The sequence below is a fragment of the Dendropsophus ebraccatus genome, chromosome 8 (assembly GCF_027789765.1).
Source record: "Dendropsophus ebraccatus isolate aDenEbr1 chromosome 8, aDenEbr1.pat, whole genome shotgun sequence".
NCBI classification, from domain to species: Eukaryota; Metazoa; Chordata; class Amphibia; order Anura; family Hylidae; genus Dendropsophus; species Dendropsophus ebraccatus.
This window is the reverse complement of record NC_091461.1, coordinates 118,380,128-118,395,279: the sequence shown is the minus strand read 5'-3', so window position 1 is coordinate 118,395,279 and position 15,152 is coordinate 118,380,128. Positions and strand designations below refer to the sequence as shown.

Genomic DNA, 15,152 nt, shown 5'->3' with positions numbered 1-15,152 from the left:
CTAACAGCTGTATGGGGGTACACAGAGGAGGTATACCTGCTGTATGGGGGTACACAGAGGAGGGCTAACTGCTGTATGGGGGTACACAGAGGAGGGATAACTGCTGTATGGGGGTACACAGAGGAGGGATAACTGCTGTATGGGGGTAGATGAGAAAAGAGAATAAGAAGACATCATAGTACCAAATGTGACGGCAGCGCCTGCAGAGTCTGTGTATCCACCGCTATCTGGTCACTGTATGGGGCTTATACTGATATTGGTTCCGTTACAGTATTGTCTCGTGCACGTACTGCGGTGAGCGGCCATGCTTACACTATGTATCACAGTCAGGGGGGGGGGGGGGCAATGCTTTCTGGTCCCCCAGACTTTACCCCTGACTTATTATTATTATTGCCATTGTTACTTTCAGTACAGTTACTATGGGATTCATGTGGCTTTTGTGATTCTTTTGAGATTCTATCTGGTCCATCCTTTAAATCCACTGGATTCCCTACTAGCCCTGGTGACTCTTTTAGCTCTCGGAGAGTCATCTGACTCTGCTTATTCTTTACTAGGTGATGCATTAGCTCCTGTGACCGGGGACAGGTCCCTCCCAAAGTGCACAGAGGTGTTCCCAAATACCTGTCCGGTGGAGCATTAACTGCTCTGGAATTCTTCCTTGTTGTCCTGATCTGATTTTATTTCCCGGTTTCACAGAGGAACCATCAGGACGGGATCTCTGTGACAATGCTCTGCCTGCAGACCATCTCACTGCTGCTGCTTCTCTCTCTAGGACAGGTCTCCTGCCAGTCAGGTAGGTTACTGTATTACCGGTTATAGCTCTATTAGATGCATTAGCTTGAGATGCACAAAGCACACACATAGGGGGTATATAGATGCCATCCAACAACTATTAAAGGTATACAGCAGGGCTAGGGAACTTTGGCCCTACAGCTGTTGCAAAACTACAACTCCCATCATGCTTGAACACCAAAAGCTTTAGCATTGGCTGTCCAGGCATGATAGGAGTTGTGGTTTTGCAACAGCTGTAGGGCCAAGGTTCCTTACCCCTGCTGTATACCTTTAACAGTTGTTGGATGACATCTATATACCCCCCATGTGTAGAATTTATGCAGAGGGTCTTAGGAGTGTTCAGCAATGTGCAGCTCCATAGGGAATTAAACGGGTAGTTCACCATATATGTTTTTTTTCTTTCAAATCAACCGCTGTAATTTACTTCTATTAAAAATCTCCAGTTCCAGTACTTATCAGCTGCTGTATGTCCTGTAGCAAGTGGTGTATTCTATCCAGGAGGTTTTCTATGGGATTTGCTTCTGCTCTGGACAGTTCCTGACATGGACAGAGATGGCAGCAGAGAGCACTATGTCAGACTGCAGAGAATACACCATGTCCTGCAGGACATACAGCAGCTGATAAGTACTGGAAGACTGGAGATTTTATATAGAAGTAAATTACTAATTTCTGGCACCAGTTGATTTGAAAGAATTTTTTTTATTTATTTTTTTACTCCTTTAACGGGGCTCTGTCCATGCATATGACCGCCACTCCATTTATTTGTTTACTAGTTATTCTCTATTCAGTGAATAGGGGATATAGGGATGACCACTTTAAAGGTGGTGTTCCTATACTTAACACTGTCTAATAGCTGGGGGTCTGACTGCTAGGACCCCCACCAATCAGGGCGAACATAGAGTATGAGTGAAGTGGCAGCATGTATACTCTCCTACTAATCCTTCCAAAAGGAGGGGAACCCCTGTTTTCACAAATGTTGAGGGTCCCAACGCACAGACCACTCTAATCAGCCATTTAGAGGTGATAGATTTTGACTATAGAAAATCCTTTTAAAGGGGTAGTGCACCAAAAAAAAAAAATATCTTTCATATCAACTGCTGCCATGAAGTGCCAGAGATTTGTAATTTACTTCTATTAAAAAATCTCAAGCCTTCCAGTACTTATTAGCTGCTGTACGCCCAGCAGGAAGTTGTATTATTTCCAGTCTGGAGAGCAGGAGAGATTTTCTATAGGGATTTGCTGCTGCTCTGGACAGTTCCTGACATGGACAGAGGTGGCAGCAGAGAGCACTGTGTTAGACAGGAAAGAAAACACCACTTCCTGCAGGACACACAGCAGCTGATAAGTACTGGAAGACTTAAGATTTTTTAATAGAAGTGAATTACAAATCTCTGGCGCTTTATGTTGATTTGAAAGAAAAAAAATTTGGTGAACAACCCCTTTAAGCACATGTATATGCTGTTCTGTGCCTCTGTGCTGTAGTATTGGATATATTAGGCGTCCGGACAGGCTTTGTCTATCCATAATCACCATTGTCTGTCTTGGAAAGATGCGGATAGCCGGAGACCTATAGACACAAGCAGCTGCGGACATCAGGGCCAGGAATCTTGGGGCCGCTGCCATGTGCTATTCTCTCCGCTTCTGCGTCACCGTGTGTATGTTTTCGTGTTGTTTTATCTTACGGTACTTTTTTTTTTTTGTTAATGGCGGCTTGTGAAATTAGAGGGAAGAGACATTTACAAAAGCACATGAATCACCTGCTGTTCAGGCGGCCATTGTGTAATAGGGCAGACAAACACTTCATTGTTATCACGGCTTTCCTTATGGAGGTTCAGCAGGAGTCTGCCTTATCATCCCATATACAATGTGTATAGAAATACAAGGAGAAACATACAGAGAAGGGGAGGTATTACCCAGGCTGGATGTGTTATAGAGAATATCTATATATGTTTCTGTCTATATTTCTACCTATCAGCTGTACTGTGTGTCAGAAGGTTATACAGATTTGTAATTTACTTCTATTTAAAAATCTACAGTCTTCCAGTACTTACCAGCTGCTGTATGTCTTGCAGGAAGTGGTGTATTCTCTCCAGTCTGACACAGTGCTCTCTGCTGCCACCTCTGTCCATGTCAGGAACTGTCCAGAGCAGCAGCAAATCCCCATAGAAAACCTCTCCTGCTCTGGACAGTTCCTGACATGGACAGAGGTGGCAGCAGAGAGCACTGTGTCAGACTGGAAAGAATACACCACTTCCTGCAGTACATACAGCAGCTGATAAATATGGGAAGACTTAAGATTTTAAAACATAAGTAAATTACAAATCTATATAACTTTCTGCTCTGCTCTGGACAGTTCTTGACATGGACAGAGGTGGCAGCAATGGAAGGAATACAACAGTCCCTGCAGGACATACAACAGATGATAAGTACTGGAAAACTTGAGATTTTTTAAATCTGGGATCAGTGATCATTCAGTTCTGTCTGTTTATAACAGTTCATGAAACTAATTTTTAAAATGTTGTTCGAATTGTAGACACCGCCAAACAGGCCCGGAAGATTCCCCAATGGGGCACAGGACTCATCGCCGTGACCGTCTTCCTTTTCCTCATTCTTGTTTTCTATGTCACCAACATATTTTTGAAGAAGAAATCCAAGTAAGTTCTATGAATGTATACCTCAAGATGTGGCCAACTATGGAAAACTTCAAGGGGAAGTCCAGGGTCGGAAAAAAATGGCTGCTTTCTTTGAAGGCTGTCCGTTGGTCTTGTCTGGAATTGCAGCTCAGTGTTAGGGTGGTATTACACGAAGCGATTATCGTTCGAATAATCGTTCAATCGGTCGTATTTGAACGATTATCTTTAAGTGTAATAGTAGACAACGATTAAACGACGAACGATTGGTCGCTGGTCGTTTAATAGGTTTTGAATCTATTTTTATCGTTTGTCTTTTACACATCGTTCGCACGAATAAGATGTCGTTAGCCGTTCCCTGTTCATTCGCAAATTGAAAGGGGAGTGTTCTTGAATTTTGTTGCTCCAATATAACCGATAATCTTTCCGTGTAGTAAAACGAACGATTATTAGGCAACCGCTATTGCGATCGTTGGAGATCGTTTATCGTTAATTGAAAAAAATCGCTTCGTGTAATACCACCCTTAAAGGGGCCTCAACACATTACCCATTTGACTTCTGGCGGCTGGAGAAGTTGGAAGCAGCCCAAAGGAGTCCATACAGCCACAGGCTCTATCCATGTTAACCTGCCAAACGTTCAGAAAACGTAGCCGGACCCGAACAGTTCAGCAAGTCCTCTCAACACTATTGCCCATCGTTAGCCCATCCACAGTCCACTGATCTATAACAATTCACAGATGGGTTTGACACCATACACTTCATGGTTGCAGTTCACACCTAGAGGCAGAAAACACTCGATGGCCGTTGAACATGCTTAAAGGGGTATTCCACTCAAACATAACTTTTGATATGTTGCTGCCCATGATGAGACTAACAATTCCTTCCATACTTGTTATTATATATTCAGTCTCCTTCCCCCAGTTCTCAGCTGCTGCTTTCTGCTGAAGACACAAAAATATGTGTGTGAGCTTTTCTCTCTGTCTCCCCCTCATCCCCCCTCCCTTCTGAGACGGCTAATGTAAACAAGTCCCTGGCAGGGTTTATCTGCAACATTGTAGCTTGCTGTAATGCTGGGAGGGTTAATCACAGTCAGTTCAGTCAGTACAAAGAAGCTACAAAGTTGCAGATAAAGCCAGTCAGGAGGTGGGGACAGAGGAAAAAGCCCACACACAGTGTTTTCAGCAGAAAGCAGCAGCGGAGAACTGGGGGAAGGAGACTGAATAGATAATAACAAGTATGCAAGAAATTGTAAGTCTTACCATGGGCAGCAACATATCAGAAGTTATGTTTAAGTTCCTTTAAAGTTCTGGAGTCTGAAGGCACACCATGCTTGGTGGTTGAGAACTTTAAGCCACAGGAGCTGCAAAATAGACTTAAATACCAGATTTTTGCTCATCTCGACCTTCTGGTTCTTATCTTGGATGGTTCTTTACTGAACCTGAGATGGTGCGATACTTCATTGAACTACAGAGAGTTGGGATGAGCCTTGACTAGCTGCCGGCTTATGGCTAATCTCACAGGGCTTCTGCCAGCCTGAGGGATTGCTGCTCCCTACCCTCTGCCTGCTGGTTACAGAAGCTATAGCTGGAAGACTCAGAAAGCCTATGAGTATCTTGAATACACCTGTATAGAACTCTGAATTGATTAACTTCAGAATTCTGGCTACATGCAGCCACCACTAGGGGGAGCTAAGTGCTCAGGACTTATATATCTAGTAAATATATATATGTAGCTGTTCTGATAATGTTGCGGCACACAGGGGGAGCAGTTCAATGCTAGAGCCTCTTCTCTGATGGTCCCTTAGCAGTTGTGGACCCCTCCTCTGTTATAGATAGGTCACAGAACACACACTTTGTATAAATCTCTTTCGCTTTAAGGATCAGACAGACACCTTTAAGACAATGTCTGGACACGTTTCTTCTGTTGCGTAATGTGAGGCGTGCCAGCGTACATGTATACTGCTGCATTACAAACACTCCTCTCCGCCCGGGGATCAGCTGTTGCTTCTGTTCTTGCCTGGATCATTTTCATTCACATAATAGTCACACAATAATTCATGGGCCAACCATGACTGGGTCCTGGCAGGATACTAGACATTACCATAGGACGGTCACACCCCTCACCCTACCGGTTTAGAGACACAAGATGGGAAACTCCTAGGACTGCTGGTTATCTTGTGGAGAATGGGTCGTGTATCGGGGTCCTGGTGCCCTCCATGTCTGAACATAAGTGGGTTTAGCTGATGGGGGGGGGGGGGGCTACAAACTGCTTATAGTTCTCAACAAATGTATATGTATAGTTACTGGGGTACAGAGGTATAGTTACTGGGGTGCAGAGGTATAGTTACTGGGGTGCAGAGGTATAGTTACTGGGGTACAGAGGTATAGTTACTGGGGTGCAGAGGTATAGTTACTGGGGTGCAGAGGTATATACAAGGGGTGTAGAGGTATAGTTACTGGGGTGCATAGGTATATACAGGGGTACAGAGATATAGTTACTGGGGTGCAGAGGTATACACAGGAGTGCAGAGGTATATACAGGGGGTGCAGAGGTATAGTTACTGGGGTGCAGAGGTATAGTTACTGGGGTGCAGAGGTATAGTTACAGGGGGTGCAGAGGTATAGTTACAGGGGGTGCAGAAGTATAGTTACTGGGGTACAGAGGTATAGTTACTGGGGTGCAGAGGTATAGTTGCTGGGGTGCAGAGGTATATACAGGGGTGCAGAGGTATATACTGGGGTACAGAGGTATAGTTACAGGGGGTGCAGAGGTATAGTTACTGGGGTGCAGAGGTATAGCTACTGGGGTGCAGAGGTATAATTACAGGGGTGCAGAGTTATAGTTACAGGGGTGCAGAGGTATAGTTACAGGCGGTGCAGAGTTATAGTTACTGGGGTGCAGAGGTATAGTTACTGGGATGCAGAGGTATAGTTACTGGGGTGCAGAGGTATAGTTACAGGGGGTGCAGAGGTATAGTTACTGGGGTGCAGAGGTATAGTTACTGGGGTGCAGAGGTATAGTTACAGGGGTGCAGAAGTATAGTTACTGGGGTACAGAGGTATATACAGGGGTGCAGAGGTATATACAGGGGTGCAGAGGTATATACAGGGGGTGCCGAGGTATAGTTACTGGGGTGCAGAGGTATATACAGGGGGTGCAGAGGTATAGTTACTGGGGTGCAGAGGTATATACAGGGGGTGCAGAGGTATAGTTACAGGGGGTGCAGAGGTATAGTTACTGGGGTGCAGAGGTATAGTTACAGGGATGCAGAGGTACAATTACAGGGGGTGCAGGGGTATAGTTACAGGGGGTGCAGAGGTATATACAGGGGGTGTAGAGGTATATACAGGGGGTGTAGAGGTATATACAGGGGTGCAGAGGTATAGTGACTGGGGTGCAGAGGTATAGTTACTGGAGAGCAGGGGTATAGTTATTGGGGTGCAGAGGTATATACAGGGGGTGCAGAGGTATATACAGGGGGTGCAGGGGTATAGTTACAGGGATGCAGAGGTATAGTTACTGGAGAGCAGGGGTATAGTTATTGGGGTGCAGAGGTATAGTTACAGGGGGTGCAGAGGTATAATTACTGGGGTGCAGAGGTATAGTTACTGGGGTGCAGAGGTCTAGTTACTGGGGTGCAGAGCTATAGTTACAGGGGTGCAGAGGAATATACAGGGGTGCAGAGGTATAGTTACTGGGGTGCAGAGGTATATACAGGGGGTGCAGAGGTATAGTTACTGGGGTGCAGAGGTATAATTACAGGGGGTGCAGAGGTATATACAGGGGGTGCAGAGGTATATACAGGGGGTGCAGAGGTATAATTACAGGGGGTGCAGAGGTATATACAGGGGGTGCCGAGGTATATACAGGGGGTGCAGAGGTATAGTTACTGGGGGTGCAGAGGTATATACAAGTGGTGCAGAGGTATATACAGGTGGTGCAGAGGTATAGTTACTGAGGTGCAGGGGTATAGTTACAGGGGTGCAGAGGTATAGTTACAGGGGTGCAGAGGTATATACAGGGGTACAGAGATATAGTTACTGGGGTGCAGAGGTATACACAGGGGTGCAGAGGTATATACAGGGGGTGCAGAGGTATAGTTACTGGGGTGCAGAGGTATAGTTACAGGGGGTGCAGAAGTATAGTTACTGGGGTACAGAGGTATAGTTACTGGGGTGCAGAGGTATATACAGGGGTGCAGAGGTATATACTGGGGTACAGAGGTATAGTTACAGGGGGTGCAGAGGTATAGTTACTGGGGTGCAGAGGTATATACAGGGGGGCAGAGGTATAGTTACAGGGGTGCAGAGCTATAGTTACTGGGGTGCAGAGGTATATACAGGGGGGCAGAGGTATAGTTACTGGGGTGCAGAGCTATAGTTACTGGGGTGCAGAGGTATATACAGGGGGGCAGAGGTATAGTTACTGGGGTGCAGAGGTATAATTACAGGGGTGCAGAGGTATATACAGGGGGTGCAGAGGTATAATTACAGGGGTGCAGAGGTATATTTACAGGGGGTGCAGAGGTATATATAGGGGGTGCAGAGGTATAGTAACAGGGGTTCAGAGGTATAGTTTCAGGGGTGCAGAGGTATATACAGGGGTGCAGAGGTATAGTTACTGGGGTGCAGAGGTATATACAGGGGTGCAGAGGTATAGTTACTGGGGTGCAGAGGTATATACTGGGGTGCAGAGGTATAGTTACAGTGGTGCAGAGCTATAGTTACAGGGGTGCAGAGGTATATACAGGGGGCAGAGGTATAGTTACTGGGGTGCAGAGGTATAATTACAGGGGTGCAGAGGTATATACAGGGGGTGCAGAGGTATAATTACAGGGGTGCAGAGGTATATACAGGGGTGCAGAGGTATATACAGGGGGTGCAGAGGTATAATTACAGGGGTGCAGAGGTATATTTACAGGGGGTGCAGAGGTATAGTTACAGGGGTGCAGAGGTATATACAGGGGTGCAGAGGTATAGTTACTGGGGTGCAGAGGTATATACAGGGGTGCAGAGGTATAGTTACTGGGGTGCAGAGGTATATACTGGGGTGCAGAGGTATAGTTACAGGGGTGCAGAGGTATATACTGGGGTGCAGAGGTATATACAGGGGGTGCAGAGGTATAGTTACAGGGGTGCAGAGGTATATACAGGGGTGCAGAGGTATAGTTACTGGGGTGCAGAGGTATATACAGGGGTGCAGAGGTATAGTTACTGGGGTGCAGAGGTATATACTGGGGTGCAGAGGTATAGTTACAGGGGTGCAGAGGTATATACTGGGGTGCAGAGGTATATACAGGGGTGCAGAGGTATAGTTACTGGGGTGCAGAGGTATAGTTACAGGGGTGCAGAGGTATAGTAACAGGGGTTCAGAGGTATAGTTACTGGGGTGCAGAGGTATAGTTACAGGGGTGCAGAGGTATATACAGGGGTGCAGAGGTATAGTTACTGGGGTGCAGAGGTATAGTTACTGGGGTGTAGAGGTATAGTTACAGGGGTGCAGAGGTATAGTTACTGGGGTGCAGAGGTATAGTTACTGGGGTGCAGAGGTATATACAGGGGTGCAGAGGTATAGTTACTGGGGTGCAGAGGTATATACTGGGGTGCAGAGGTATAGTTACAGGGGTGCAGAGGTATATACTGGGGTGCAGAGGTATATACAGGGGTGCAGAGGTATAGTTACTGGGGTGCAGAGGTATAGTTACAGGGGTGCAGAGGTATATACTGGGGTGCAGAGGTATAGTTACTGGCGTGCAGAGGTATAGTTACTGGGGTGCAGAGGTATATACTGGGGTGCAGAGGTATAGTTACAGGGGTGCAGAGGTATATACTGGGGTGCAGAGGTATATACAGGGGTGCAGAGGTATAGTTACTGGGGTGCAGAGGTATAGTTACAGGGGTGCAGAGGTATAGTAACAGGGGTTCAGAGGTATAGTTACTGGGGTGCAGAGGTATAGTTACTGGGGTGCAGAGGTATATACTGGGGTGCAGAGGTATAGTTACAGGGGTGCAGAGGTATATACTGGGGTGCAGAGGTATATACAGGGGTGCAGAGGTATAGTTACTGGGGTGCAGAGGTATAGTTACAGGGGTGCAGAGGTATAGTAACAGGGGTTCAGAGGTATAGTTACTGGGGTGCAGAGGTATAGTTACTGGGGTGCAGAGGTATATACAGGGGGTTCAGAGGTATAGTTACTGGGGTGCAGAGGTATATACAGGGGGTGTAGAGGTATAGTTACAGGGGTGCAGAGGTATATACAGGGGTGCAGAGGTATAGTTACAGGGGTGCAGAGGTATATACTGGGGTGCAGAGGTATATACAGGGGGTTCAGAGGTATAGTTACTGGGGTGCAGAGGTATATACAGGGGGTGCAGAGGTATAGTTACTGGGGTTCAGAGGTATAGTTACTGGGGTGCAGAGCTAGCACTTACATCCAGGTTCTATCTTCCACCACAGACAGATACTATAGCCTTCGGCTCCACCTATATTAGCATGTGAGGAGTTAAAGCGACCGGCAAGAACTTCTCCAGGGATCCAGAACAATTGAGTCACTGATGAAATATGTAAAGTTTACATTCAGGAAGTGATTGGAAGGTTGTGAGCATCCTGTGCATTGTCCGGGATATACTGCACCTTCCTCCACTCACAATCCACATAGGGATCAGGGGATAGTTCTGTTCCATTGGAGTTTATGGAGGAGATTACAGATGGATGGAGCTGTTATTTAGTATCATAGACCCCCACATCCTTCCTTCCATGGTGGTCTCTATATACCTGAGGGATACAGCTCCTTGCAGGTTAATGTGACTCCTGTCTATCTCTATTGGAGATAGACAGGAGGGAGAGGAGCATAAAACCATTAAAAAATCAGGAAAGACTTAACCCCTTAAGGACGGAGCCAATTTTCGTTTTTGCGTTTTCGTTGTTTCCTCCTTGTGTATATAAGCCCATAGCACTTGCATTTTTCTCCCAAGAAACCCACATGAGCCCTTATTTTTTGCGTCACTAATTGTACTTTGCAATGACAGGCTGAATTTTTGCATAAATTACACTGCGAAACGAGCAAAAAACTCAATGTGTGGTGAAATTGAACAAAAAAAAAACGCATTTCTTTTATTTGGGGGTATTTGTTTTTACGCCATTCGCCCTGGGGTTATATATGTTATATATGTTCCTCAAGTTGTTACAATTACAACGATATATAACATGTATGACTTTTATTGTATCTGATGGCCTGTAAAAAAATTCAAACCATTGTTAACAAATATACGTTCCTTAAAATCGCTCTATTCCCAGGCTTATAGCGCTTTTATCCTTTGGTCTATGGGGCTGTGTGAGGTGTCAGTTTTTGCGCCATGATGTGTTCTTTCTATCGGTACCTTGATTGCGCATATACGACTTTTTGATCGCTTTTTATTACATTTTTTCTGGATTTGATGCGACCAAAAATGCGCAATTTTGCACATTGGGATTTTTTTGCGCTGACGCCGTTTACCGTGCGAGATCAGGAATGTGATTAATTAATAGATCGGGCGATTACGCACGCGGCGATAGCAAACATGTTTATTTATTTATTTACTTTTATTTATAACCTGGGAAAAGGGGGGTGATTCAGACTTTTATTAGGGAAGGGGGCTTTTTACTAATAACAATACTTTTTTTTTTTTACACTTATACTAGAAGCCCCCCTGGGGTTAGGGTTATTCCCCCTGGGGTTAGGGTTATTCCCCCCCTGGGGTTAGGGTTATTTCCCCTGGGGTTAGGGTTATTCCCCCTGGGGTTAGGGTTATTCCCCCCCTGTGGTTAGGGTTATTCCCCCTGGGGTTAGGGTTATTCCCCCCTGGGGTTAGGGTTATTCCCCTGGGGTTAGGGTTATTCCCCCTGGGGTTAGGGTTATTCTACCTGTGGTTAGGGTTATTCCCCCTGGGGTTAGGGTTATTCCCCCCTGGGGTTAGGGTTATTCCCCCCTGGGGTTAGGGTTATTCCCCTGGGGTTAGGGTTATTCCCCCTAGGGTTAGGGTTATTCCCCCCTGGGGTTAGGGTTATTCCCCCTGGGGTTAGGGTTATTTCCCCTGGGGTTAGGGTTATTCGCCCCTAGGGTTAGGGTTATTCCCCTGGGGTTAGGGTTATTCGCCCCTAGGGTTAGGGTTATTCCCCCTGGGGTTAGGGTTATCCCCCCTGGGGTTAGGGTTATTCCCCCTGTGGTTAGGGTTATTCCCCCTGGGGTTAGGGTTATTTCCCCTGGGGTTAGGGTTATTCCCCCTGGGGTTAGGGTTATCCCCCCCTGGGGTTAGGGTTATTCCCCCTGGGGTTAGGGTTATTTCCCCTGGGGTTAGGGTTATTCCCCCTGGGGTTAGGGTTATTCCCCCTTGTGTTAGGGTTATTCCCCCTGGGGTTAGGGTTATTCCCCCTGGGGTTAGGGTTATTCCCCTGTGGTTAGGGTTATTCCCCCTGGGGTTAGGGTTATTCCCCCCTGGGGTTAGGGTTATTCCCCCTGTGGTTAGGGTTATTCCCCCTGGGGTTAGGGTTATTCCCCCCTGGGGTTAGGGTTGTTTCCCCTGGGGTTAGGGTTATTCCCCCTGGGGTTAGGGTTATTCCCCCTGTGGTTAGGGTTATTCCCCCTGGGGTTAGGGTTATTCCCCCCTGGGGTTAGGGTTGTTTCCCCTGGGGTTAGGAATACTCCCCTGAGGTTAGGGTTATTCCCCCCTGGGGTTAGGGTTATTCCCCCCTAGGGTTAGGGTTATACCCCTGGGGGACTTCTAGTATAAGTATACAGATCTCTCATTGAGATCTTTGCTGTATATAGAAAGAAGGGAAAGGGGGGACATGATCGAAACCTTTAAATATGTTAAAGTACTAAATAGGGTTCAGGGTGAAAGAACAAGGGGGCACATTTGGGGGGAAAAGATAAGAAGAAAATAATACTTTACTGAGAGAGTAGTAGATACTTGGAGGAAACTTCCAGCAGATGTGGTAAGTAAATCTACATTAAGTGAATCCTATAGAAATAAAGCAAATAATCTCTCAGTGTCAGCAGTTATGTGATCTGCAGCTGACAGATTCCCTTTAAATAACAGCCGGTCGGTGAAAATACAGAATTTAAGTCACATGACTACTTATCATCCGGCAATTTCTATGCGTAGCTGGGAGAACTTTCCTCCTCCATTAGCATGTATGCTAGGACTGGCTGAGCGTGCATGTGTATTACAGTACATCGAGATCAGCAGCCGCCTTATGGGTCTACTGACGCTGATCTCTCAAAGAAACAGATGATTCTTTACAATATGTCGGCTCCTCCAATATGTTATAATGTTTTTTTCTCTTTTCCTCCAGATCTAGCACCGAGTCGGACCCTACAGAAGGACCTAAAGGCTTCGGCGATGCCTCTGTTCCCAATGGGACCTTTGGTCACTACACCAGCAGGTATGGAGGATGCTACCTCATTGGGTTATACACTGTCATCACATACAAGTCAGGCCGATCTATGAAGGAAGATACTCACAATATATTGATTCCATAGGTCCCAGCTTCTTTGTTTCTTAAAGGGGTACTCCGGAGAGTTTTTTTCCCCTCAAATCAACTGGTGTCAGAAAGTTATACAGGTTTACAAATTACTTCTATTAAAAAAAAAATCTCCAGTTTTCCAGTACTTATCAGCTGCTGTATGTACTGCATTAAGTGGTGTATTTTCTCCTTTCTGACACAGCGCTCACTGCTGCCACCTCTGTCCATGTCAGGAACTGTCCAGAGCAGGAGAGGTTTTCTCTGGGGATTTGATGCTATGGACAGTTCCTGACATGGACAGAGGTGGCAGCAGAGAGCGATGTGTCAGACTGGAAAGAATACACCACTTCCTGCAGGACATACAGCAGCTGATAAGTGATGAAAGATTGGAGACTTGGAGCTGAACTGTAATACAACTTACAACCTGAGGGCAGGGGTGGCGCTGTTTTTGAGAGAAAGTAGCTGATGAAAAAGTCATTCAAACCCGCAGATTTCAGCAGTTCTGGTTGACTAATGTATATGGGGGGGGGGGGGCTTTCTGAGTATGTTGGATTTCAGCTGTGCAATTCTTTTGTTCTCAGAGAGATAAGCTGCCAGCAGAGGAGTCTGGCAGCGACTTCCATCTAGCCTTGGTCGAGCTGAGCTCCCACTTTGGCTCTGTAGCAGCTGATCTGTTCCTTTGCTATAAGTAAATGGCAGCTGTTGATCTGACTGTTCTTATTTCAGGTCCAAGGAACATGAACACGTCTATGACAACCCGATAGAAGTCCATGACAATGAGCTGACCACTCCTATGTGATTCTGACGTCATCACGTCTCACTGACCATGACAGTATAATGAAATCCTCACATGTTATACAAAGAACACACAAGCCCCATTGGAGGATTGGACAACATTTAACCTGATCACTCAGGCTTTCATCAGTCAATAGGAATAGATAGTTATTGTTCTTAAAGGGGCCTGTTACCCTGTAACCTTGTTATTTATAGAGTCTTTTAAGAAAGATGTATTCAGTCTATGAATGTAATAGCTTGGCCTGAATTCGCACACACAATGGGGCTTTCCACCCGGCCACCATCGGCTCGGCAGCGTCCTGTCTGGAGCCATCTGATATTTTTCACCTTTATGATTTGTAGTTATTAAGTCACTACACCAAAATTTTGCAAATCGTTTTGATTCAAATCTCCATCCGTTTTGTGTATACAGTTCCTGTGCTGATCTATGTTTCTGTGCACATCACTAATAATATACTTGTAGGATTCATCAAGTAAAATATTTTTAATAAAGTTTTAATTAAATGAAAATATTTTTTGCAAATACAATTATTTAGCAAACTTGTCTCCTTCTCCTGATATGTTGTTTTTTTTCCCCTCCCACTGTTGTCTGGGCTACCAACCACCACTCTGCTCTAAAAGCATGTCATATAATGCTGTAGTACATACATTCATATGGGTTATACACTATGGGGGGTATCAAGATTGGCGCCTCTGTATGACAGCTGGAGGTCTTCATTTCATGTTACGCATATGTTCTAGTACAGGTCGTAATTCTAGAAGTCTATGGAAACATCCGTAATTTTTATGCAAGAAACCTCCATTATGGATCACCTTAATTTAAAGGGGTTCTTTCAAATCAACTGGTGCCAGAAAGTGCCAGAGATTTGTAGTTCACTTCTATTAAGAAATATCAAGTTTTCCAGTACGTATCAGCTGCTGTATGTCCTGCAGGAAGTGGATGTCGCAACTGGAACCAATGTACCACCACTAGCAATGACGTAAGCAGCAGCAAGGAGCGGAGTCTAAGGGGCCGCTGGTCTTTACCAGTGCACACCACAAGGTGGGATGGACGTGCTGCGGCAGGTGACCCCCAGGTTGCTTCCTTTGGCTTGGCCTGCTAGAGGTGGCAGGCGAGGTGCAGCTGGAGGCAGGTAGGTAGGCTGGAACACGGCAGGACTCTCGGCTGGAACTGGAATAGCAGTCACAGGCGAGCTGGGACCACACACTTTATGGGAAGCATGCGGAGGCTCCAACGAGGAAACAGGAGACCAAAGTGGGTAAGAAACTCACAGGGGCTGAAGAGAAATGGCGGCACTGGGCCCCTGCACGTGGGCTCGGGGGTCCGCCACAGACACCGACCTTAAAGGACACAGTGAGATTGGTGTTATCTCTCCAGTCTGACACAGTGCTCTCTGCTGCCACCTCTGTCCATGTCAGGAACTGTCCAGA

General features: G+C 46.0%; 1 protein-coding gene across 1 annotated transcript; it reads left to right on the top strand.

Moving 5' to 3' along the window:
* The first annotated feature begins 607 nt into the window (after window positions 1-607).
* PDZK1IP1 (PDZK1 interacting protein 1) lies at window positions 608-14,231 on the top strand. Its single transcript, XM_069979477.1, has 4 exons — window positions 608-793; window positions 3,326-3,446; window positions 12,756-12,845; window positions 13,653-14,231. Exons 1-4 carry the CDS (start codon window positions 727-729, stop codon window positions 13,723-13,725), a joined length of 351 nt encoding a protein of 116 aa, XP_069835578.1. The 5' UTR covers window positions 608-726; the 3' UTR covers window positions 13,726-14,231.
* Window positions 14,232-15,152: the final 921 nt, after the last annotated feature.